General features: G+C 40.6%; 4 protein-coding genes across 9 annotated transcripts in view; 2 read left to right on the top strand and 2 right to left on the bottom strand.

Moving 5' to 3' along the window:
* ralgapa1 (Ral GTPase activating protein catalytic subunit alpha 1) overlaps positions 1–7,594 on the top strand; it is an 87,595-nt gene extending 80,001 nt beyond the window's left edge. For 3 of the 6 annotated variants that reach the window (XM_084013632.1, XM_084013631.1, XM_084013634.1), the window contains one exon: positions 7,279–7,594. In XM_084013632.1, coding sequence (XP_083869758.1) covers positions 7,279–7,424 — 146 coding nt within the window. In that variant the 3' untranslated portion in view covers positions 7,425–7,594. Of the gene's footprint in view, positions 1–637; positions 671–2,177; positions 2,290–7,278 lie in introns of all 6 variants that reach the window. The other 3 variants (XM_084013630.1, XM_084013635.1, XM_084013633.1) reach the window with 2 other exon arrangements.
* The window catches only part of psma6a (proteasome 20S subunit alpha 6a), a 49,287-nt gene that overhangs the window by 12,874 nt on the left and 8,913 nt on the right, over positions 1–27,500 (bottom strand). The gene's annotated exons all lie outside the window — the stretch shown is intronic.
* On the bottom strand, positions 12,140–14,113 carry insm2 (insulinoma-associated 2; the record flags this gene model as incomplete). The annotated part of the gene is made up of 1 exon (XM_084013352.1): positions 12,140–14,113. The coding sequence occupies exon 1, from the start codon at positions 14,096–14,098 to the stop codon at positions 12,140–12,142; it is 1,959 nt and encodes a 652-aa protein (XP_083869478.1). The 5' UTR covers positions 14,099–14,113.
* nfkbiab (nuclear factor of kappa light polypeptide gene enhancer in B-cells inhibitor, alpha b) overlaps positions 24,499–27,500 on the top strand; it is a 4,416-nt gene continuing 1,414 nt past the window's right edge. Inside the window, exons 1-3 of the mRNA XM_084014287.1 lie at positions 24,499–24,850; positions 25,743–25,848; positions 25,961–26,171. Of these exons, the coding sequence (XP_083870413.1) occupies positions 24,594–24,850; positions 25,743–25,848; positions 25,961–26,171 (574 nt within the window). The 5' untranslated portion in view covers positions 24,499–24,593. The remainder of the gene's footprint in view (positions 24,851–25,742; positions 25,849–25,960; positions 26,172–27,500) is intronic.

Raw genomic sequence — 27,500 nt, 5'->3', positions numbered from 1 at the left:
CGTATATATTATATATCCGACTGGCACGGAATCATGTAATTGTCTTCATGTTGTCGTTGACGTATGAATCATGTCTTCCATGACTCATCATGGGTCACAGCTGCTCTTCATCTCACCAGCTATTGTGTCAACGATCTTCATAATGGAACCAGAATAATAATCTGCTCTGGGGCAGAATTCAACCTGTTGAGTCCGTTGGTCCAGAAGTCCAGAAGAAGAACATACAACCCGACAGAAGAGCAACCTCTTCTGTCGGGTTGCCGTGTGTTCTTCAGCCCCGAAGCTCGTTTCAGAACACAGGATCAAACCGCCAGATACCAAGGCTTCTCCTGGCCAATCACACGTCTCAGTTTGATGATTCCTCGTGCTGATGTGCGGCTCGTCGTGTCCAAAATTCAGGATGTAATCAAATCTGGACGGAATGATAATCCTGCTCTCTGAAATAAACTCAAATTAACCCCGCCCCCTCCTCTTCTCTCTCTCTCTCTCCCTATAATAACTTACAGGTTCCTACCTTAACAGCACAATAATCAAACATTTTCTCTCTTTCTGTTATTTAATTTCCCCTATTTTGTTCATTTATTTTCTTTCTTTTGTTTTTTTGTCTTTTCCTTTTCTTTTTGTCCCTCCCCTTTAGATCGTAATGTCTCACTTGCCTATAGCTAAAAAGGTAAGCCTGGTCACATGACTGACTCGCCCCGTTGTGATTGGCTCTCTGACGTTTCAGCCTAACCTTCCTCTCCTCGGGCGCTGCACTGTTTCCCTCCTGTGTTCTCCACGGCTCCAGCAGGTCTGCATGTGTTCTGGTGTGTAAAGGAAGGGTCACGTTCAGCTGTGGGTGTTCTCAGCAGATCGATGTTATTGGATATATGTTCAGCTCTGTTTTGGTTTCCACCTCCTGCAGAGAGGATTCAGTGTGAGAACTAGAAACATGCTGATCAGATTGAAATACCTCCAGTTAATTGGGCTTAAAGTCGCCTCACCCTTAAAGAGACAGTTCACCCAAAACCCTCGGCCATGCATCAGTCCAGGTTCTCTCCAGTAACTGGAACAAAATCCAGCTTCATGTGGGGACTACTTTCTTCAGACCGAACCGCCGCCTGCCAGCCACATCACCGAGCAGAAGGAAGGTCTGGTCTAAAGAAAGTAGTCCCGACATGAAGACATGGTTCTGGTTTTCCTGTTGAAGCTCTGGAAACCAAACGACACCCTGGAGGAACGTGAGACGTCCTTTTCATCACGATGTCAGAGCTCTCTTCCTGTCTGTCTGTTAACCTGCGATGTCACGCTGACCTGGTGAAACTTTGACCGCTGACCTTTGGAATGCTTCTCTCTTCCTGGATTTGATATGATGCAATACACACACACACACACTGAATGCATACTTGGAACTAACAGTGAAGTCTTCTTGTTCTGGACAGCGTTGTGGTGGAGAAGCAGAGTGGAAGTGTTTCCTGTCAGTCGTTCTGTCAGTCGTTCTGTCTGGTGGATGCATCACGTTGTCTTTTCTCCTTACATGTGTGGCAACTTCCTATTCTTTGTTTTTATTCATTTTTCACTTTTCTTTCTTTTCTCCGACCATCCCTCCTTCTCTCACCTAAACTGCTCCTTCGTCACCTCCTCTTCTTGTACCTTCTCTTTTCTCCTTGTTCTCTTTCATTTTCCTCCTCCCTGTTCCCTCTTTGCTTCCATATTATCACCTCTTTTCTTACTCCTTCCTCTCCTTCCTTTTCTTACTCCTTCCTCTCCGTCCTTTTCTTACTCCTTCCTCTCCTTCCTTTTCTTACTCCTTCCTCTCCTTCCTTTTCTTACTCCTTCCTCTCCGTCCTTTTCTTACTCCTTCCTCTCCTTCCTTTTCTTACTCCTTCCTCTCCGTCCTTTTCTTACTCCTTCCTCTCCTTCCTTTTCTTACTCCTTCCTCTCCTTCCTTTTCTTACTCCTTCCTCTCCGTCCTTTTCTTACTCCTTCCTCTCCGTCCTTTTCTTACTCCTTCCTCTCCATCCTTTTCTTACTCCTTCCTCTCCTTCCTTTTCTTACTCCTTCCTCTCCTTCCTTTTCTTACTCCTTCCTCTCCGTCCTTTTCTTACTCCTTCCTCTCCTTCCTTGTGTTACTCCTTCCTCTTCTTCCTTGTGTTACTCCTTCCTCTCCTCCCTGTATGCTCCTCCTCTCCCTCCAGAGGAGCATAGTGTAATGTGCATGATGGTCCCTAAACCACTAGACAGCTTTAACCTGCTCCGGGTAAAGGGGAAGGGTCTGAAGCAGAAGGTCCTTCATGCTAGCTGTGAATGGTACGCTCTAATATGCTCTCAACAACCAATAGTCCCATTTTCACGATAAATGATAGGTGTATTATAAATGATAGGTGTATTATACAAGATGTGTATTATAAATGATAGGTGTATTATAAATGATAGGTGTATTATAAATGATAGGTGTATTATACAAGATAGGTGTATTATAAATGATAGGTGTATTATAAATGATAGGTGTATTATAAATGATAGGTGTATTATACAAGATAGGTGTATTATAAATGATAGGTGTATTATAAATGATAGGTGTATTATACAAGATAGGTGTATTATAAATGATAGGTGTATTATAAATGATAGGTGTATTATACAAGATAGGTGTATTATAAATTATAGGTGTATTATAAATTATAGGTGTATTATAAATGAAAGGTGTATTATACAAGATAGGTGTATTATAAATTATAGGTGTATTATACAAGATAGGTGTATTATACAAGATAGGTGTATTATAAATTATAGGTGTATTATACAAGATAGGTGTATTATAAATGATAGGTGTATTATAAAAGATGTGTATTATAAATGATAGGTGTATTATAAATGATAGGTGTATTATACAAGATAGGTGTATTATAAATTATAGGTGTATTATACAAGATAGGTGTATTATAAATGATAGGTTTATTATAAATGATAGGTTGTTATAAAATATGAGTATTATAAATGATAGGTGTATTATACAAGATAGGTGTATTATAAATGATAGGTTTATTATAAATGATAGGTTGTTATAAAAGATGAGTATTATAAATGATAGGTGTATTATACAAAGGTGTATTATACAAGATAGGTGTATTATAAATGATAGGTGTATTATACAAAGGTGTATTATACAAGATAGGTTTATTATAAATGATAGCTGTATTATAAATGATAGGTGTATAATACAAGAAGGGTGTATTATACGAGATAGGTGTATTATAAATGATAGGTGTATTATAAATGATAGGTTTATTATAAATGATAGGTTGTTATAAAATATGAGTATTATAAATGATAGGTGTATTATACAAGATAGGTGTATTATAAATGATAGGTTTATTATAAATGATAGGTTGTTATAAAAGATGAGTATTATAAATGATAGGTGTATTATACAAAGGTGTATTATACAAGATAGGTGTATTATACAAAGGTGTATTATACAAGATAGGTTTATTATAAATGATAGCTGTATTATAAATGATAGGTGTATAATACAAGAAGGGTGTATTATACGAGATAGGTGTATTATAAATGATAGGTGTATTATAAATGATAGGTGTATAATACAAGAAAGGTGTATTGTAAATGATAGGTGTATTATACAAGATAGGTTTATTATAAATGATAGGTGTATTATAAATGATAGGTGTATTATACAAGATAGGTGTATTATAAATTTTAGGTGTATTATACAAGATAGGTGTATTATAAATGATAGGTGTATTATACAAGATAGGTGTATTATAAATGATAGGTGTATTATACAAGATAGGTGTATTATAAATGATAGGTGTATTATACAAGATAGGTGTATTATAAATGATAGGTGTATTATACAAGATAGGTGTATTATAAATGATAGGTGTATTATAAATTATAGGTGTATTATACAAGATAGGTGTATTATAAATTATAGGTGTATTATACAAGATAGGTGTATTATAAATTATAGGTGTATTATACAAGATAGGTGTATTATACAAGATAGGTGTATTATAAATGATAGGTGTATTATACAAGATAGGCGTATTATAAATTATAGGTGTATTATACAAGATAGGTGTATTATAAAAGATGTGTATTATAAATGATAGGTGTATTATAAATGATAGGTGTATTATACAAGATAGGTGTATTATAAAATATTGGTGTATTATACAAGATAGGTGTATTATAAATGATAGGTGTATTATAAATGATAGGTGTATTATACAAGATAGGCGTATTATAAATTATAGGTGTATTATACAAGATAGGTGTATTATAAATGATAGGTGTATTATAAAAGATGTGTATTATAAATGATAGGTGTATTATACAAGATAGGTGTATTATAAATTATAGGTGTATTATACAAGATAGGTGTATTATAAATGATAGGTTTATTATAAATGATAGGTTGTTATAAAATATGAGTATTATAAATGATAGGTGTATTATACAAGATAGGTGTATTATAAATGATAGGTTTATTATAAATGATAGGTTGTTATAAAAGATGAGTATTATAAATGATAGGTGTATTATACAAAGGTGTATTATACAAGATAGGTGTATTATAAATGATAGGTGTATTATACAAAGGTGTATTATACAAGATAGGTTTATTATAAATGATAGCTGTATTATAAATGATAGGTGTATAATACAAGAATGGTGTATTATACGAGATAGGTGTATTATAAATGATAGGTGTATTATAAATGATAGGTTGTTATAAAATATGAGTATTATAAATGATAGGTGTATTATACAAGATAGGTGTATTATACAAGATAGGTGTATTATAAATGATAGGTGTATTATAAATTATAGGTGTATTATACAAGATAGGTGTATTATAAATTATAGGTGTATTATACAAGATAGGTGTATTATAAATGATAGGTGTATTATACAAGATAGGTGTATTATAAATTATAGGTGTATTATACAAGATAGGTGTATTATACAAGATAGGTGTATTATAAATGATAGGTGTATTATAAATGATAGGTGTATTATACAAGATAGGTGTATTATAAATTATAGGTGTATTATACAAGATAGGTGTATTATAAATTATAGGTGTATTATACAAGATAGGTGTATTATAAAAGATGTGTATTATAAATGATAGGTGTATTATACAAGATAGGTGTATTATAAATTATTGGTGTATTATACAAGATAGGTGTATTATAAATGATAGGTGTATTATAAATGATAGGTGTATTATACAAGATAGGTGTATTATAAATTATAGGTGTATTATACAAGATAGGTGTATTATAAATGATAGGTGTATTATAAAAGATGTGTATTATAAATGATAGGTGTATTATAAATGATAGGTGTATTATACAAGATAGGTGTATTATAAATTATAGGTGTATTATACAAGATAGGTGTATTATAAATGATAGGTTTATTATAAATGATAGGTTGTTATAAAATATGAGTATTATAAATGATAGGTGTATTATACAAGATAGGTGTATTATAAATGATAGGTTTATTATAAATGATAGGTTGTTATAAAAGATGAGTATTATAAATGATAGGTGTATTATACAAAGGTGTATTATACAAGATAGGTGTATTATAAATGATAGGTGTATTATACAAAGGTGTATTATACAAGATAGGTTTATTATAAATGATAGCTGTATTATAAATGATAGGTGTATAATACAAGAATGGTGTATTATACGAGATAGGTGTATTATAAATGATAGGTGTATTATAAATGATAGGTGTATAATACAAGAAAGGTGTATTGTAAATGATAGGTGTATTATACAAGATAGGTTTATTATAAATGATAGGTGTATTATAAATGATAGGTGTATTATACAAGATAGGTGTATTATAAATTATAGGTGTATTGTACAAGATAGGTGTATTATAAATGATAGGTGTATTATAAATGATAGGTGTATTATACAAGATAGGTGTATTATACAAGATAGGTGTATTATAAATGATAGGTGTATTATACAAGATAGGTGTATTATAAATGATAGGTGTATTATACAAGATAGGTGTATTATAAATGATAGGTGTATTATACAAGATAGGTGTATTATAAATTATAGGTGTATTATACAAGATAGGTGTATTATACAAGATAGGTTTATTATAAATGATAGCTGTATTATAAATGATAGGTGTATAATACAAGAATGGTGTATTATACGAGATAGGTGTATTATAAATGATAGGTGTATTATAAATGATAGGTGTATAATACAAGAAAGGTGTATTATACAAGATAGGTTTATTATAAATGATAGGTGTATTATACAAGATAGGTGTATTATACAAGATAGGTGTATTATAAATGATGGGTGTATTATAAATGATAGGTGTATTATACAAGAAAGGTGTATTATAAATGATAGGTGTATTATACAAGATAGGTTTATTATAAATGATAGGTGTATTATACAAGATAGGTGTATTATAAATGATAGGTGTATTATACAAGAAAGGTGTATTATAAATGATAGGTGTATTATAAATGATAGGTGTATTATACAAGATAGGTTTATTATAAATGATAGGTTTATTATAAATGATAGGTGTATTATACAAGAAAGGTGTATTATCAAAGATAGGTTTATTATAAATGATAGGTTTATTATAAATGATAGGTGTATTATACAAGAAAGGTGTATTATCAAAGATAGGTTTATTATAAATGATAGGTGTATTATACAAGATAGGTGTATTATAAAAGAACATTTGATGTCAAAACGAGAAGAGTTTATTTATTGCTCTTTGAGTTTCACATCTTCAGACAGAAAATCTGTTTTTCTGGGACTAAAGCAAGTTTGGGGACTTCAGAGATTAAAAATATACTCGGTATAGAACACAAATAGAGCTGTCTGTCTGCCTGTCTGTCTGTGGTCCTGTCTCTCTGTCCACCTGTCTGTCTGTGGTCCTGTCTCTCTGTCCACCTGTCTGTGGCCCTGTCTTTCTGTCCACCTGTCTGTGGTCCTGTCTTTCTGTCCATCTGTCTGCCTGTCTGTCTGTGGTCCTGTCTCTCTGTCCACCTGTCTGTGGTCCTGTCTTTCTGTCCATCTGTCTGTCTGCCTGCCTGCCTGTCTGTCCTGTGTGACTGTAGGAGTTGGTGTGTCTGGCTCAGTAGAAGATAACGGTGTAATGTTCTTATTGTCCCCTCTTCCTTTTCATTCTCTTATTTGCCTTCTCCCACCCTCCCTCCCTCCCTCCCCCCCTCCCTCCCCCATCAATCCCCCCCCCCCTTCCCCCCAGGCTCCTGCCTAGAGATTCTTCGGGGAGAAAGTCCGGCTCTTGGGGAGGCCGGGAGCGACTCAGCGTCACCCATGTCTCCTCGGACTAGCAAGAGCCGCATGTCCATGAAACTGCGGCGCTCCTCTGGATCGGCCAATAAGACTTAAGCTCTCCAGGTCACATGACTGAGCGACTCAAGGAATCAGAATCATTCACAGTAACGCCCGTTTGAAGGAACTGTGGGGGGGAAACTTCCCGTCGATGGAAATGTGACTCTCGATCAAACTTGATCATCAGAACATGACTCAGCAGAAAGCTTTGCAACAGTTATACTCTGTAGTAGGAATTCTGTATATTACACTGTAACTTCATCATGAAATGGATCCCTGTTGCTGAATATATACATATATATATATATATATATATATATATATATGGCATTGCTCGATAACAACCAGTTGAACCAGCGCTGCAGTGTGCTGTCCGTGGTGCTGAAAATACAATGGCCTCAGCACTGCAGCTCCTGACGCTCTGTGGTGTTGTCTTGTTGTCGTGTTGCCGTGTTGCCATGTTAGACTCCGGTGTAGCACAAAGCTCACCATCACATGTCCCCTGTTGTTTGGTCTCTGACGTCACACAGCGGCGCTGCAGGATTCTGTATATTTGTACTATAGTCGTGTGTACAGACGGACTCGGGTTTGTGATAAAGAGTTCAGGATGACTGTAGTGTTGCATGGAGACAGCAAGATAAAAGTATATTTTTGTTCTCAGTACAGCGTCAGGCCCACAAAGATGAGGGCTCCATTCAGTCCTCGACACCTGTAAATAGAAAGTCGTTGCTCACAGTTAAAACTAACACGACTCCTGTTGTGGATGTGGCGACACGCTTCAACCCAAAAATGTTCCCGTCCTTGAATCTACGGGACGGAACACTTTGTTCACCCCCAAAGGTCACGCAGGTCGCTGTCACAGCATCAACGGAGGATTATTGGTATGCTCCTTCTAGGAAAACGAATGATCAAAGAGGAAGCACTTAGTTTAGTTTGTTTCTGTGCTCACGCTGTAACATGTGGTCTGTGCTCACGCTGTAACATGTGGATAAGCACTGATGTTTATGCTTTTATTCTCAGTCCACTGTAAAATGTGTTTGGACCACAACAACACTGATGCTGTATTTTTAAGTTCAGTGTCATCTGATGAACCACAGCTTTATATATATATATATATATATATATATATATATATATATATATATATATATATATATATATATATATATATATATGCACTAGTAGATATATTATTAATATCTCTCATGTTGTGTATATTGTTGTTAGCTGCCAAAGTCAAACTGTGGTTTCTCTTCAGACCACTAATCTGCTTCAACACTACAAGATGTTCTGCTTCAGCAGGTTTTTCCTTTTCTTAGTTTGCACTTCGTTCTAGGAATTGAAAGGTTCTTTAACGTTTATTTCTCCTTCCTGTTGCTGTGTGTGTCAGAACGGGTTCCTCATTGTTCACTGTTGCTTAATGAGTCCCAGGGGAGGAGGGAGGACACGTTATATGTAGAAAGGAGGGAAACTGTGGAACCAAAGAGGGGCAGAAAGGAAGCTCGTATGTAGACTCGTCCCCGGTTCCAGTTCTGGATTTAGGGGATTCGCATGTAATCATCCAGAAAATGTAACACTACCGTTCATGTATTTAACTTCCTGGTTTCAGCACTCCGTCACTTCAATAAAGTGTGCTCACTCTGTTCACGTTCTCCAGGTTTCTCTTCATCGTGTTCTCAGCTGTGGTTCTCCAGGGTTCAATTCATCTGTGTTCTCAGCTGTGGTTCTCCAGGGTTCTCTTCATCGTGTTCTCAGCTGTGGTTCTCCAGGGTCATCTATGTTCTCAGCTGTGGTTCTCCAGGGTTCTCTTCATCGTGTTCTCAGCTGTGGTTCTCCAGGGTTCAATTAATCTGTGTTCTCAGCTGTGATTCTCCAGGGTTCTCTTCATCTGTGTTCTCAGCTGTGGTTCTCCAGGGTTCTCTTCATCGTGTTCTCAGCTGTGGTTCTCCAGGGTCATCTATGTTCTCAGCTGTGATTCTCCAGGTTTCTCTTCATCGTGTTCTCAGCTGTGGTTCTCCAGGGTCATCTATGTTCTCAGCTGTGGTTCATCAGGGTTCTCTTCATCTGTGTTCTCAGCTGTGATTCTCCAGGGTTCTCTTCATCGTGTTCTCAGCTGTGGTTCTCCAGGGTCATCTATGTTCTCAGCTGTGATTCTCCAGGTTTCTCTTCATCGTGTTCTCAGCTGTGGTTCTCCAGGGTCATCTATGTTCTCAGCTGTGGTTCATCAGGGTTCTCTTCATCTGTGTTCTCAGCTGTGATTCTCCAGGGTTCTCTTCATCGTGTTCTCAGCTGTGGTTCTCCAGGGTCATCTATGTTCTCAGCTGTGGTTCTCCAGGGTTCTCTTCATCTGTGTTCTCAGCTGTGATTCTCCAGGGTTCTCTTCATCGTGTTCTCAGCTGTGGTTCTCCAGGGTCATCTATGTTCTCAGCTGTGGTTCTCCAGGGTTCTCTTCATCTGTGTTCTCAGCTGTGGTTCTCCAGGGTTCAATTCATCTGTGTTCTCAGCTGTGGTTCTCCAGGGTTCTCTTCATCTGTGTTCTCAGCTGTGATTCTCCAGGGTTCTCTTCAACTGTGTTCTCAGCTGTGGTTCTTCAGGGTTCTCTTCATCGTGTTCTCAGCTGTGGTTCTCCAGGGTCATCTATGTTCTCAGCTGTGGTTCTCCAGGGTTCTCTTCATCTGTGTTCTCAGCTGTGGTTCTCCAGGGTTCAATTCATCTGTGTTCTCAGCTGTGGTTCTCCAGGGTTCTCTTCATCTGTGTTCTCAGCTGTGATTCTCCAGGGTTCTCTTCAACTGTGTTCTCAGCTGTGGTTCTTCAGGGTTCTCTTCATCGTGTTTTCAGCTGTGGTTCTCCAAGGTTCTCTTCATCTTGTTCTCAGCTGTGGTTCATCAGGGTCATCTGTGTTCTCAGCTGTGGTTCTCCAAGGTTCTCTTCATCGTGTTCTCAGCTGTGGTTCTTCAGGGTCATCTGTGTTCTCAGCTGTGGTTCTCCAGGGTTCTCTTCATCTGTGTTCTCAGCTGTGGTTCTTCAGGGTTCTCTTCATTGTCTTTTCAGCTGTGGTTCTCCAAGGTTCTCTTCATCGTGTTCTCAGCTGTGGTTCTTCAGGGTCATCTGTGTTCTCAGCTGTTTGCCACATGAATGCCTGCCTGCTCTGAAGGAACATTCTGTGTTCGATGGTTGAAGGTGATTCTGCTCGTTATTACGTAGATTCTGAGCGAGGACTCGTCCAACGTTCTTCGTTCTCCTCCTCGAGGGTTGAAATTGTTCTGATGAGGTCAAATCCATGTTCCTGTTCCTTTGTGACTATCTGAGGTCGGCTGAGATGTTCAGGGTCTCATAATTAATTATTAGTTAATATTGGAGAACACCACTGATTGGTCATGACTCCAGTCTACCGGCCCCACTGCATTCTGGGACAGATCGTAACGGTGCTCCTACGATCCCGGACCTGGTCCCAGGACCTCAGACCCCGAAGTGCAAAATGAATGGAGAAGCCCAGTTTACCTTTCAACGCACTCCTCACGCTCTATGTCACAGTCAGACGTAGTCCGGAACCATGTGACGTCACTGGCGGACTCGGACAGGACGACATATGCGATGATGTCATTTTACAATAATTCGTACCACTTGACGCTGGACCCATTCGTGCGTGTCTGCGCGTGCGTGTGTGCGCGTGTACACCGACACATGAATGAGTCGACTCCTCGTTGCTCAGACCGTCTTAACATTTATTGACAATAATTTAGAATACATTTCACATTCAACTCCAGACATATGAAAATAGTAGCGTGTTCACACAGTTCCACGTTCAGCAGCTCAACAGTGACGTCATAGACTTTACAAGCAAACATTAAATGTTCCATTTCTGTACGAAAATATGTTCTTAGCTGACACTTGCACATTTACTATAAAAGGCATATTATGGTCTATATGATTATTTTCTCTGTTTTTTTATAGTTCACTGTACATGACAGTTATGACGTCGACTCTGCAGGAAGGTCACGTGATCACATCAGTCAGGAGAGATTCCTCCTGAGCTTCACGACGATCCGATTACTTTATTGAAATGTCTGAGGCGCGTCCGTCACTGCGTGACTGTTTCCGGTGTAGAATCCGAAATAAAATCATGTACAGTGTTGTTTCAACATGAGAACACAGAGACGTATGGAAGCAGACTGCAAATGAAATATTCAGAGTCCAACAGTAGAATAATAAGGGCCGCTTTCATTTACATCCAGTTTCATGTTCTATCATTTTAATAATCCCGCTGTCAGTTTGATTACATCCTTTTAGATCTTTTTTTTCTTTAAAAAAGAAGAAGAAGCAACATCGTTTACTGGTTGTAGACCCACCTGAGCCCGCGGACCTGGAGGTTCGTGGTTGTAGACCCACCTGAGCCCGCGGACCTGGAGGTTCGTGGTTGTAGACCACCTGAGCCCGCGGACCTGGAGGTTCGTGTCCGTTCGGTTGTAGTTTCAGCACCACGGACAGCGGCAGACTGCACCGTTCTGGGGTCAGTTTATCAAAGCGGTTCTCAGTGAAACAATATAGACGTCGAGGTGCTGACTGACCTCTGAACTGTGACCCGGCCGTATATCCTGTAACACACAGGAACAACCGTTTTATTAACAGCTCCGTCCCCATTTACAATAGAACCGTCAGTCAATGAATGAAAACAACTACCTGTTAAAAAGTTCCCGTTATGACAATCGATGAATATTCATTATTAATAATCTGTTGGATGGTTGAGCGCGCGGGCCGAGCTCGCGCGCCTTTCACGGTCGCACGCTCATCTGCAGCAGCATCACCTGTCGGTTGTCGGTGGGGTGAGACTTGTTGATGTGTCTCGCGAGCCCCGTGAAGCTGAAGAACGTGGACGGACACTGCTTGCACGTGAATATCTGCTGCTGCTGCGCCGGCGGCTCGCACTCTCCGGCGCCACCGTCGTCCGCCTGCGCGTGGAACACGTCCGGTCTGGGTCCGGCTCCCAGAGACCCCGCCAGCAGCTCGTCCCTCATCGCGTGCCACAGACGGTGTTTGTCCCTGATTTCCACCGACGGGAAGCGCGCGCCGCACAGGTGACACAGGAACACCTGGCTCTGCGCGTCCCCGGCCTCGCGCGCCTGGCAGTACGGTGATGGGTTTGGAGACGCTCGCGCTGTCATCTCGTGCGCGGCCAGGTGTTTCTTCAGGTAAGCCTGTCGGCGGAATTTCTTCCCGCAGTACCGGCACTCGTACACTTCCTCCTCCGGTAGGGCCTGGACAAACGGCAGCGGGGGCCGCGGGAGCGACGGGAGGTCCGCGCGCTCCTCCGGGTTGCCGTTTAGTAAGAGGAGGCTCGAGGGCGGGCTGTCCGCCGCGCGCACCTGCTGCGGCTGCAGGTCCAGACCGCCTTCGGCCGGGCTCCGGTAGTGGAGCGAGGAGTCGTAGTGAGGCGGCGCGAGGCTGTCGCCGTCGCTGTCCCGGGAGCGACCGTGGACCAGCAGCAGGGAGGGCTCGCGCCTGCCGCGGGAGCTGTCCAGCGCGCAGTGGTGCTGATTCGTGTTGATGCGCAGCAGCTCGTTCTCTTTGCCCTCGAGCTCCAACGGCGGCCTCTCGTGCTGACTCAGCCCGCGCGCCTCTTTCAACGGCTGGCCCTTGTTGCTCGGAGTCTCCGCTCCGTGGTTGAGCACCGGACGCGGTTTGTGCCAGCGGCGGTGGGACGCCAAGTTGGCGGGACAGCTGAAGACTTTGTCGCACTCCGGACACCGGTACTCCACGCGCACGATACGGGAGCACTTGTGCTGCGCGAGGGAGAACGGGTCGGGGTACTCCTCCTTACAGAGCTGGCAGATGAACTCGCCCAGCGGCTGGTTCCCGGCGGCGGACGCCTTCTCCCGCTGCCTCCTGAGCTCGGGACTCTCCTTCTTGATCCGCAGACCCAGGACCGGCGACGTCGTGACCTCGTCCTCGAAGTGGAGCTTCCGGTTCACTTTGGCTTTCTTGGACGGGTTTCCCGCGGACGGCTTGTTGTGTCTGTTGCTGTTCACGCGCGCATCCTGCTCGAGGAAAGAGCGCTTCCTCGCCGCGTGATGCGGCTCCTGGGTCATCAGCGTCAGTGGCGGGAACAGGTGCACGTGAGCCAGGCTCGGCTCGTACTTGTGCCCGTAGGGCGGCGCGTGCCGGCTGCTGCTCAGGAGCCTCTCGATAGACGCGGACACCGAGGTCGGCGCGGCGCTCACCTGGAACTGGTGCTCCGACGCCGGGGACGACGTTGGGCACTTCCCGGGGAACGGCGGCGGCTTGTCCGCTTCCTCCCGGTGCTCCAGCAGTCTCGTGCCCACCGGTTTTACGGGGCTGCGGGTTTCTGTCGGTGTGAGGTCGCGGGGTAGCAGAGGAGGCGGGAAGAAGCAGGAGAAATCACTACCGGGAGTCAACACGTCCACCTCGCTCACCTGCTCCTCCGTCTCCGGTAATTGCGCGCGCCGGTCCGCCTCCGCCTCCAGCGCGGACTCCACGTGCGGGCTCCACGTCTCTCTGAAACCGGCGGAGTCTTCGCGGGACACCGGGAGCAGCCCGTCAAACGGGAACGCACTGGACGCCTCGCGCTGCTTCGCCTCCCCCGGTTTGGCCACGTCACCGCCTCCGCCGGTGCTCCGGTCGCCGTCCCGACTCTCGGAGTTGTTGCCGGTGTTCCGTGGTCGGTATGACGCCGAACACCGGCGGGTTCTCTTCACCAGGAATCCTCGAGGCATGGCGGTGATAACGACGATGTGGCGCGTGGCATCAGCAGGCGGAAAGAACTACAACTGTGGTCGCGAGCCCTTTCAAGTAGAGCTTTGAAGTGGCGGAGAGGGGGGGGTGGGGGTGATGAGAGTAGGGGGGGCTCCGTGATGCTCTGGTCTCTCTGTCTCTATTGTGCGCGCGCCAACACGCGCTTTAGTGAGTCCGTGCGTCGGCCCCCTTTGCGCCTATTGGTCGGCTAATCTGCAGATTAAATTCTGTTTTTCTTTCATATTAAACCCGCGACTGAGGAGGACTCGGTTCAGTTTAACTCCCAAAACCATCACAATGATGCACGTGATTATGACCCCGAGACCAAACGTGGTCCCGTCTAAATGCTGGAGTCCAAACAACAAGACTAACGTGAAAGTCATCGTTAACCTGTAAAGTATTTGTATTTTAATGTGAGTTAGTTCCTGAAATCAAACACCAGCAACAGGTTTTAGTTTAGGTTTTCACATTCTGTTTATTACACTTTTTTAAAGACTAATTACAAGCAAAACACAAAAGACAAACATTAAAGTCAGGGCACCTTTTCTCCACAGCAGCCCGTAGCCCCGGTACCGGCAAAGTGCACCGTAAATGGGTCAACATTCTCACCACTCCTGGTAATTAGCCTATCCATCATACAGTATATTCTGTTTATCTATTTCAAATCCAAATTATACTCCACTCCCAGAAGTTGCAGCGGCCTCCTCCGTTAATGTTTCTCAGCGTCACCCCTTCAGGGACAGGTCAGCACCGACCCGCTTCAGGGACCTTCCCGAGCAGACAGAAGTGGCTCTACTGACACCTGCTGGCCAGTTGCTGTACTGACACCTGTGCACACAACAAATAGAGATGTTCCAAAACATCTCTATTCCGAGTTGTTTGGCAGCTCGACTTGTATTTGATATGATCATAGCTTTATTAGTATCCCACAGGTCTCGGGTCAGCGCCATTCTTATCACTGATTTCAACAGTTTGGTCTGTCAAATATCATATTTGACAGACCAAACTGTTATACTCATAAGTTATACTCATATATATATATATATATATATATATATATATATACAGTACAGTGTTTTTCGTTTTGTGGTTGAGTTTTTGTTCATGTCGTTTGCCCTTCAGGGCCACCGTAGTTATGGTTAGGGCACAAACGCCCTCACAGGGGTATGCAGCAACACTTTTGGTCAATTCCAACTCTGGAACATTAAAACAGCAGCTTCATATGTTGTGTGTGCATACCCACTTTTGTTTGTGTCCTCCCACTAGAAGCTGCTCTCACTGATAAGAGATCGCCCCCCCCCCCGCCCTCCGGGCTTGGCCGGCCCCTCCGCGCGGCCCATGCGGTCTATAAAGCTCGTCCAGCGGGCTCGCGCCAGCGGGCGTCGCTCCCTGGAAATCAATCAAGGCGTGCGAGCGTGAGAAGGAGCTCGAGGGTCGGGTCGCTGGCGGGCCGCGGGCCCTCTGGGGAGCGGAGCTGGGTGGGGGGGAGGCCGACACTTATCTCTGGTCTGCTGGTTGTTGTCCTCGCCAGCTGTCTCCCAAACGCTGACACCCCAGGTTCAGCCTTAATTGAGCTTCATGTCCGTTTAATCTCGCCTCACGTTTCATTGTGAAACTCAAACACATGACATTGATCCAAACGAATTCCTGTTCATTTCCTCTCAGGATCATGTTCTGTGTTTGCTGGTAAAGCAGATGTAATCATATTTAAGACTTTGATCAGTCAAATAAGAGATACAGACTTGAAGCTCTGTCGCAACATTAAAACAATAACAGTGTGAGGAAGGACAGCACGCGACATAAACGCTCAGTCAATCATATAGATCCACAATCTGAGGCCATACTGTCTGTGTGTGTGTGTGTGTGTGTGTGTGTGTGTGTGTGTGTGTGTGTGTGTGTGTGTGTGTGTGTGTGTGTGTGTGTGTGTGTGTGTGTGTGTGTGTGTGTGTGTGTGTGTGTGTGTGTGTGTCTCTCGGTAGTTTGCATGGCATCATTGCCCGGTGAGGTGGATAATCCTCCAGACTGCTGAAAATGACTCTATTGATCTGGGTCTCAGTCACAAGTCAACAAGTACCTGCTACAATATTATATCTCTCTATACAGTTATCATATCTCTACAGTTATTATCTCTCTCTATAGTTATCATATCTCTACATTTATTATACTGTATATCTACAGTTATCATATCTCTACAGTTATCATATCTCTACAGTTATTATATCTCTCTATAGTTATCATATCTCTACAGTTATTATACTGTATATCTACAGTTATTATAACTCTACAGTTATTATATCTCTACAGTTATCATATATCTACAGTTATTATATCTCTACAGTTATTATATCTCTCTATAGTTATATCTCTACATTTATTATACTGTATATCTACAGTTATTATATCTCTACAGTTTTTATATCTCTCTACAGTTATCATATCTCTACAGTTATTATACTGTATATCTACAGTTATTATATCTCTACAGTTATTATATATCTACAGTTATTATATCTCTCTACAGTTATCATATCTCTACCGTTATTATACTGTATATCTACAGTTATTATATCTCTACAGTTATTATATCTCTCTACAGTTATCATATCTCTACAGTTATTATACTGTATATCTACAGTTATTATATCTCTACAGTTATTATATCTCTACAGTTATTATATATCTCTACGGTTACTACTATTTTATCTTCAGTTATCATATCTCTACAGTTATTATATCTCTCTACAGTTATCATATCTCTACAGTTATTATACTGTATATCTACAGTTATTATATCTCTACAGTTATTATATCTCTCTACAGTTATCATATCTCTACAGTTATTATACTGTATATCTACAGTTATTATATCTCTACAGTTATTATATATCTACAGTTATTATATCTCTCTACAGTTATCATATCTCTACCGTTATTATACTGTATATCTACAGTTATTATATCTCTACAGTTATTATATCTCTCTACAGTTATCATATCTCTACAGTTATTATACTGTATATCTACAGTTATTATATCTCTACAGTTATTATATCTCTACAGTTATTATATATCTACAGTTATTATATATCTCTACGGTTACTACTATTTTATCTTCAGTTATCATATCTCTACAGTTATTATATCTCTCTACAGTTATCATATCTCTACAGTTATTATACTGTATATCTACAGTTATTATATCTCTACAGTTATTATATCTCTCTACAGTTATCATATCTCTACAGTTATTATACTGTATATCTACAGTTATTATATCTCTACAGTTATTATATCTCTACAGTTATTATACTGTATATCTACAGTTATTATATCTCTCTACAGTTATCATATCTCTACAGTTATTATACTGTATATCTACAGTTATTATATCTCTACAGTTATTATACTGTATATCTACAGTTATTATATCTCTCTACAGTTATCATATCTCTACAGTTATTATACTGTATATCTACAGTTATTATATCTCTACAGTTATTATATCTCTACAGTTATTATACTGTATATCTACAGTTATTATATCTCTCTACAGTTATCATATCTCTACAGTTATTATACTGTATATCTACAGTTATTATATCTCTCTACAGTTATCATATCTCTACCGTTATTATACTGTATATCTACAGTTATTATATCTCTACAGTTATTATATCTCTCTACAGTTATCATATCTCTACAGTTATTATACTGTATATCTACAGTTATTATATCTCTACAGTTATTATATCTCTACAGTTATTATATATCTCTACGGTTACTACTATTTTATCTTCAGTTATCATATCTCTACAGTTATTATATCTCTCTACAGTTATCATATCTCTACAGTTATTATACTGTATATCTACAGTTATTATATCTCTACAGTTATTATATCTCTCTACAGTTATCATATCTCTACAGTTATTATACTGTATATCTACAGTTATTATATCTCTACAGTTATTATATATCTACAGTTATTATATCTCTCTACAGTTATCATATCTCTACCGTTATTATACTGTATATCTACAGTTATTATATCTCTACAGTTATTATATCTCTCTACAGTTATCATATCTCTACAGTTATTATACTGTATATCTACAGTTATTATATCTCTACAGTTATTATATCTCTACAGTTATTATATATCTACAGTTATTATATATCTCTACGGTTACTACTATTTTATCTTCAGTTATCATATCTCTACAGTTATTATATCTCTCTACAGTTATCATATCTCTACAGTTATTATACTGTATATCTACAGTTATTATATCTCTACAGTTATTATATCTCTCTACAGTTATCATATCTCTACAGTTATTATACTGTATATCTACAGTTATTATATCTCTACAGTTATTATATCTCTACAGTTATTATACTGTATATCTACAGTTATTATATCTCTCTACAGTTATCATATCTCTACAGTTATTATACTGTATATCTACAGTTATTATATCTCTACAGTTATTATACTGTATATCTACAGTTATTATATCTCTCTACAGTTATCATATCTCTACAGTTATTATACTGTATATCTACAGTTATTATATCTCTACAGTTATTATACTGTATATCTACAGTTATTATATCTCTCTACAGTTATCATATCTCTACAGTTATTATACTGTATATCTACAGTTATTATATCTCTCTACAGTTATCATATCTCTACCGTTATTATACTGTATATCTACAGTTATTATATCTCTACAGTTATTATATCTCTCTACAGTTATCATATCTCTACAGTTATTATACTGTATATCTACAGTTATTATATCTCTACAGTTATCATATCTCTACAGTTATTATACTGTATATCTACAGTTATATCTCTACAGTTATTATATATCTACAGTTATTATATCTCTACAGTTATTATACTGTATATCTACAGTTATTATATCTCTACAGTTATTATATCTCTCTACAGTTATCATATCTCTACAGTTATTATACTGTATATCTAGTTATTATATCTCTACAGTTATTATATCTCTACAGTTATCATATCTCTACAGTTATTATACTGTATATCTACAGTTATTATATCTCTCTACAGTTATCATATCTCTACAGTTATTATACTGTATATCTAGTTATTATATCTCTACAGTTATTATATCTCTACAGTTATTATACTGTATATCTACAGTTATTATATCTCTACAGTTATTATATCTCTCTACAGTTATCATATCTCTACAGTTATTATACTGTATATCTACAGTTATTATATCTCTACAGTTATCATATCTCTATATTTATTATATCTCTACAGTTATATATCTACAGTTATTATACTGTATATCTACAGTTATTATATCTCTGCAGTTATTATATCTCTCTACAGTTATCATATCTCCACAGTTATTATATCTCTATATTTATTATATATCTACAGTTATTATATCTCTCTACAGTTATTATATCTACAGTTGTTATATATCTACAGTTATTATATCTCTCTACAGTTATCATATCTCTACAGTTATTATTTATCTACAGTTATTGTATCTCTACAGTTATTATATCTCTCTACAGTTATCATATCTCTACAGTTATTATTTATCTACAGTTATTGTATCTCTACAGTTATTATATCTCTCTACAGTTATCATATCTCTACAGTTATTATATATCTACAGTCATTATATCTCTACAGTTATTATATATCTACCATTATTATATTTCTCTACAGTTACTGCTATTATATCTCTACAGATGTTTTATATCTCTACATTTATTATATATCTCTACAGTTATTATATCCCTACATATACTACTATTATATCTCTACAGTTATTATATATCTCTACGGTAAATACTATTACATCTACAGTTATTATATATCTACAGTTATTATATCTCTTCAGTTATATATCTCTACGGTTACTACTATAATATCTACAGTTATGATATCTCTATATTTATTGTATATCTACAGTTATTATATCTCTACAGTTATTATATATCTACAGTTATTATATCTCTACAGTTATTATATATCTCTACGGTTAATACTATTACATCTACAGTTATTATATCTCTACAGTTATTATATATCTACAGTTATTATATCTCTACAGTTATATATCTCTACAGTAACTACTATAATATCTACAGTTATGATATCTCTATATTTATTGTATATCTACAGTTATTATATCTCTACAGTTATTGTATCTCTACCATTTTTATATATCTCTACAGTTTCTGCTATTATATCTCTAAAGTTATTATATATCTCTACAGTTACTGCTATAATATCTACAGTTATGATATCTCTATATTTATTGTATATCTACAGTTATTATATCTCTACAGTTATTATATATCTACAGTTATTATATCTCTACAGTTATTATATAGCTTTACGATTACTACTATTATATCTACAGTTATTATATCTCTACAGTTATAATATAGCTTTACGGTTACTACTATTATATCTACAGTTATTATATTTCTCTACAGTCATTATATCTCTACAGTTATTATATATCTCTACGGTTACTACTATTATAACTCTACAGTTATATCTCTATAATTAGTATATATCTCTACAGTTTTTATATCTCTACATGTATAATATATCTCTACAGTTATTATATCTTTACATGTATTATATATGTCTACAGTTATTATATCTCTACAGTTATATAATAACTGTAGAGATATAATAGTGAGAGATATATCTACAGTTATTATATTTCTACATTTATTATCTATCTCTACAGTTATATCTCTACAGTTATATCTCTCCTGCAGTTATTACTATAATATCTAGTAAAGTCTAGTTTTTGGACTTCCGTGTAAGGTTAAAAGGAACATTTGAGATCGTTTAGACTGAGTTTCCTGATCAGCTCTTCAGGGATCAGAAATCCTCCATGAGCCCACTCTGGTCCTGGTCTTATTTGTCACACTGCGAGTTAGAAGATGAAACTCTGCGCTCTGCAGCGGGACAGTAGAGGTCCTCTGTCGCCATCTAGTGCTACATATTCACAGAACACCCAGACCTGGGGGATTCAGTTAATCCCAGTCCGGGTCCGGATTGATTTTTTAAACCCACGAAGTCCTGAACGCGTCCGAGACTCACAGCAGTGACTGAGCTCCAGCTGTTCATCACGTGACAATTTAGTGTACGTGGAGTTACACTAATATTAGTACTACTGCTCATATAAGTACTACTGCTGCTAATATTAGTACTACTGCTAATATAAGTACTCCTGCTAATATTACTACTGCTGCTAGTACTATTATATATAAGTACTACTGCTAATATTAGTACTACTGCTAATGTTAGTACTACTGCTAATACTCCTACTGATGCTAAAATTACTACTGCTGCTAATATTAGTACTACTGCTAATATAAGTACTACTGCTAATATAAGTACTACTGCTGCTAATATTAGTACTACTGCTAATATAAGTACTCCTGCTAATATTACTACTGCTGCTAGTACTATTACTACTGCTAATATAAGTACTACTGCTAATATTAGTACTACTGCTAATATTACTACTGCTGCTAGTACTATTACTACTGCTAATATAAGTACTACTGCTAATATTAGTACTACTGCTAATGTTAGTACTACTGCTAATACTCCTACTGATGCTAAAATTACTACTGCTGCTAATATTAGTACTACTGCTAATATAAGTACTACTGCTAATATAAGTACTACTGCTGCTAATATTAGTACTACTGCTAATATAAGTACTCCTGCTAATATTACTACTGCTGCTAATACTATTACTACTGCTAATATAAGTACTACTGCTAATATTAGTACTACTGCTAATACTCCTACTGATGCTAAAATTACTACTGCTGCTAATATTAGTACTACTGCTAATATAAGTACTACTGCTAATATAAGTACTACTGCTGCTAATATTAGTACTACTGCTAATATTTCTACTACTGCTAATATTACTACTACTGTTAATATTAGTACTACTGCTAATACTACTACTATTGTTAATATTAGTACTTCTACCGCTCATATTAGTACCAACACACGCGTGTGTGTGTGTGTGTGTGTGTGTGTGTGTGTGTGTGTGTGTGTGTGGCGGGTGAAGAAGGAAGTATTGCACACTTAAAGTGATGGTTGGGAGTGAAATGCACCCTAGGTCATTTCCTCCATGACATCCAGCCAAATACCCCCTCGGAAGCATTTTTAGCGATGGTCAGCATTGGTCAAGATAGCCGCTATCAGCCGAATGGCTTAGTACTAGCGCGATGGTACATAGAGTATATCTGGTAAATTACCCCACTAATAATGCATGGAATGTTACCAAACTTCTGCAGTAGTACACATAGGGTCTGTACTCACAAAACCAGGCATTTGAAAGTTTGTAAGAACACCAGGAGTTTATTTAAAAGAACACTTGCCTGATAGCTTCTATCCCCGGCTACTAACGCTAACTAACGCTACCACAGCGTAGACACTACTTCCGTGTTTACCCAGCCGATGCCGTGACGCGAGTTTCACGCGAGAGTATGAAAAAGTTTCACTGAAATTTTATAAATGCTTGTATTATCAGGTCAACAAGTGTTGACAAGTGTTGACCTGATAATACAAGCATTTATAAAAATGTGTTGACCTGATAATAGCACACACACACACACGCACACACACACACACACACACACACACACACACACCCGGAGGAGGTATTAGTCATCTGGAGTAGTATTTTATTTGACGGTTGCCTTTGTGACGCGTCATGCTTTGGGCTCAGTCACCAGTTCACAACGTGATTTGATGAGTCATTGTTCACATTGACCGTTTGATCTGTTCGAGTGTGTGTGTGTGTGTGTGTGTCTCTGAGTGATTCATGGTGAGTCATTCTGTGTTTTACCATACATCTGCATAATTCCCAGGGATTCCCACAGCACACGTGTGCACACATGCACTCAGGTGTGCACACGTGCACACATTCCTGCCACGCTCCCTGACGCCGGCGTGGCTTTGAAATGCTGGAAACGTGTTTGAAACGTTTCTTGTCTTTTTATTGCACAAATCCCAAACACTAACTCCCCATTGGAAGGATCCATTATGTGGATTCAGCCTCCTGAGAGGAACACCTGATTGATGAGTTTTATACCTTCAGTCCTAACGAGGGGAGCTCGATGCTGCCTGGTTAAAGTGGCACTCATTGGTGCTCTCTGATTGGCCACGGGCAGCAGGTGACGGGGTATGAAAGGTGTTTCAGGAAGGTGGAGGAGGAAGGAAGGAAGGCATCTCTCTTGAGGAAGCTGATCTGCTGGGAAATCTGCTGCAGTGAGTTAATCAGCCAGTAAACTACATCCTCCTGAACATCACACACACACACACACACACACACACACACACACACACACACACTTATCATTTCCACATATCTGCTTCTCAGCTGAAGGTTGCTGGTGCTGTCCGACCCTGATGACCCTCAGACGTTCCCTCAGAGAAGCAGACACCACAGAAGAAGAGGCTGTGATCTAATGATCTTCTGTCAGGAAGCTGGAGTGTGTGAATGCTTTTTTGCTTGGTTGCTGCAGCATTCCTCTCCTCCAACCAGCTGTGACGGTTCAGACGGAGGTCTTGGTTAGGCCAGATACAGGACTAGTTGCATCCTGGCTTCAGACAGCTGTTCTTAGTTCAGCGTGAAACGACATTATAGCGTGCAGGATCGTGCACAGAAAGCGTTTCCTGTTGGCAACGTGCTCACTCGAGTCCTGCTGTTGCTCAACACGGTGACGGTCAACGTGAGCCCTCCCAGTCCAGCTGGTCCGATCGGACAATGGGGGGTGAAACCAGCCCGGAGTTTCCCTCGGCCTCCAGGCCAGCCTCAAACCTGTTTGTTGTCTGAAGGGATAGGTCCTCCTCACATTGTTATCTGCAGAGGAATGCATGCTGGGTAATTAAAGGCGTCCTCCTCTCCGGATCAAATCAGTGGTCTGCTGGGAAATGGTTTGATGCTGGCAGCAAACGGCTGATACTGCAATATCAATCATATCAATAATCAATGTTGCAATGTTTGTTTCACTTCCTGTGCACCCCGCAGGACCCCCCCGCAGGACCCCCCCGGGCTGCAACCAGTGCCCCCTTCTGGTCTTGTAGGAGGACTTAGATTTAGGCCTTGATTACCGCATGCTTTCCTGCTGCTTCTCATGCTTCTAACGCACGCTCCGTGCAGCAGAGCAGCCTGCTGGTCCGTGACTCTGGTCCGGACGCACGTGGGTCGGGCAGAAACCCCCTCCCGGTCCGGAGCCAGCCGTCTGAGCGCTGTGTTATTCTGAGTGACAGTTTGTGGAAATCCCCCACCTCGCCCGAAGCCCCGCCCACCTCGCCGCTAGCTCCGCCCCGCTGCAGCCACACAGAGGGCATACAGACTACGGAGCGGATCCGCTGCTAGACGACCAAGCGCACCTCGAACCGGAGCACCAGAACCCGCCATGGACCTCCACCGGACCAGCGTGCTGAACCAGATGGATTACGGCCGGGACTGTAAGGAGGGCAGGCCGCCTCCGTCCGCGGAGGAGCGGCTCGACAGCGGCCTAGACTCGCTGAAGGAGGAGGACTACCAGGCGGTGGCGGCCGAGATCCGGCGGCTCCAGGTGGACTGCGAGCCGCCGGATCAGCACGAGCAGCCCCCCACGGGCCCCGGAGACCCGCACGACTGGAGAAGCCAGATCACGGAGGACGGAGACACGTAAGTCAGACCGGGAGTCGGGGCGGACCAGGAGTCCGGGTCGCAGGCCCAGCAACGGAGTAATACGATCCCTTTCCTGCGGGGAATCTCATTACAATGTACAGGCCCCGTACCAGTCCGGGTCCAGGCCGAGCCCTGAATCCAGCCTGAACCAGTCCAGGTTCAGGTCGGATTCAGGCCCCGGACCCGTGTGTGTGTGTGTGTGGGGGGGGGGGGGGGGGGGATCACGGTCTGACGCGGCAGCACGGGACGTAAACAAAAGCCTGTTATCGGGACTGCGAGGCCGCGAGACTGGGAAAGTCCCGGGCGCGCCGCCGAGGAACGCGACCGACGCGCGCTCCCGTAAGCGACGAGGAAAACATGAAAAAGTTAATTTTAAAATAAATAAATTTGAAAATTGCATGCATTTAAGAAATAAATACATGTAAAATGCATTTATGACGTGTCATGTTATGCGTTTAGCGTGTGTGGAGGTTTAAAGTGTGTGTGGGGGGGATTATATATATGATGATATTTCCATTTGATCATCCCATCATGTGTGATAGTTATCGTGGTGATCAGCAGTATCAGGGCTGTGTGTGTAGTTGTGTGTGTGTGTTGTAACAGGGATGTGTCTGTAGTTGTGTGTGTGTGTGTGTGTTGTAACAGGGATGTGTGTGTAGTTGTGTGTGTGTGTGTTGTAACAGGGCTGTGTGTGTAGTTGTGTGTGTGTGTTGTAACAGGGATGTGTATGTAGTTGTGTGTGTGTGTGTGTGTTGTAACAGGGATGTGTGTGTAGTTGTGTGTGTGTGTGTGTGTTGTAACAGGGCTGTGTGTGTAGTTGTGTGTGTGTGTTGTAACAGGGATGTGTATGAAGTTGTGTGTGGTAACAGGGTTTTTGCCTCCTCTACAGGATGCTCCACATGGCCATCATCCACGAGGCCCAGGACTATATCAGATCCATGATAGACCAGTCCAGGAACACGGACTTCCTCAACGCACAGAACCACCAGAGACAGGTACTGACTGTGTGTGTGTGTGTTTTCACGAGGCTGGACGATGACATCATCATCATCATCATCATCACATGGAGAACTCACCCGCCTCACCCCTCTCCTCCCCCCGTCCCAGACCCCCCTCCACCTGGCAGTGATAACCAACCAGGCGGACGTGTGCCAGCGCCTGCTGGCGTCCGGCTGTGACCCCACGCTGGTGGACGACAACGGGGACACACCTCTTCACATTGCCTGTCGCCACGGCAACCTGCTGTGCTTCAGCGTCCTCACACAGTTCTGTCAGCCAGAGCGTCTGATAACAGCGATGGCGGCCTGCAACTATCACGGTGAGACAGGTGGAAGGACATGTTATAATTATGTTATATTACGGTGGTGATGTCTACTTAGCGGTGGGCCATGTTATTATCATGTTATATTACGGTGGTGATGTCTACTTAGCGGGAGGCCATGTTATTATCATGTTATATTACGGTGGTGATGTCTACTTAGGGGGAGGCCATGTTATTATCATGTTATATTACGTTGGTGATGTCTACTTAGCGGTGGGCCATGTTATTATCATGTTATATTACGGTGGTGATGTCTACTTAGGGGGAGGCCATGTTATTATCATGTTATAATACGGTGGTGATGTCTACTTAGGGGGAGGCCATGTTATTATCATGTTATATTACGTTGGTGATGTCTACTTAGCGGTGGGCCATGTTATTATGATGTTATATTACGGTGGTGATGTCTACTTAGCGGTGGGCCATGTTATTATCATGTTATATTACGGTGGTGATGTCTACTTAGGGGGACGCCATGTTATTATCATGTTATATAAAGGTGGTGATATCTACTTAGCGGGACGCCATGTTATTATCATGTTATATTAAGGTGGTGATGTCTACTTAGCGGGAGGCAATGTTATTATCATGTTATATTACAGTGGTGATGTCTACTTAGCGGTGGGCCATGTTATTATCATGTTATATAAAGGTGGTGATATCTACTTAGCGGGACGCCATGTTATTATCATGTTATATTACGGTGGTGATGTCTACTTGGGGGAGGCCATGTTTTTATCATGTTACATTATGGTGGTGATGTCTACTTAGCGGGAGGCCATGTTATTATCATGTTATATTACGGTGGTGATGTCTACTTAGCGGGAGGCCATGCTATTATCATGTTATATTACGGTGGTGATGTCTACTTAGCGGGAGGCCATGCTATTATCATGTTATATTACGGTGGTGATGTCTACTTAGCGGGAGGCCATGCTATTATCATGTTATATTACGGTGGTGATGTCTACTTAGCGGTGGGCCATGTTATTATCATGTTATATTACGGTGGTGATGTCTACTTAGCGGTGGGCCATGTTATTATCATGTTATATTACGGTGGTGATGTCTACTTAGCGGTGGGCCATGTTATTATCATGTTATATTACGGTGGTGATGTCTACTTAGCGGGAGGCCATGTTATTATCATGTTATATTACGGTGGTGATGTCTACTTAGCGATGGGCCATGCTATTATCATGTTATATTACGGTGGTGATGTCTACTTAGCGGTGGGCCATGTTATTATCATGTTATATTACGGTGGTGATGTCTACTTAGCGATGGGCCATGTTATTATCATGTTATATTACGGTGGTGATGTCT

This window comes from Eutrigla gurnardus (assembly GCF_963514095.1).
Source record: "Eutrigla gurnardus genome assembly, chromosome: 7".
Lineage (NCBI taxonomy): Eukaryota > Metazoa > Chordata > Actinopteri > Perciformes > Triglidae > Eutrigla > Eutrigla gurnardus.
The sequence above is the reverse complement of the archived record's forward strand: the minus strand, read 5'-3'. Positions and strand labels throughout refer to the sequence as shown.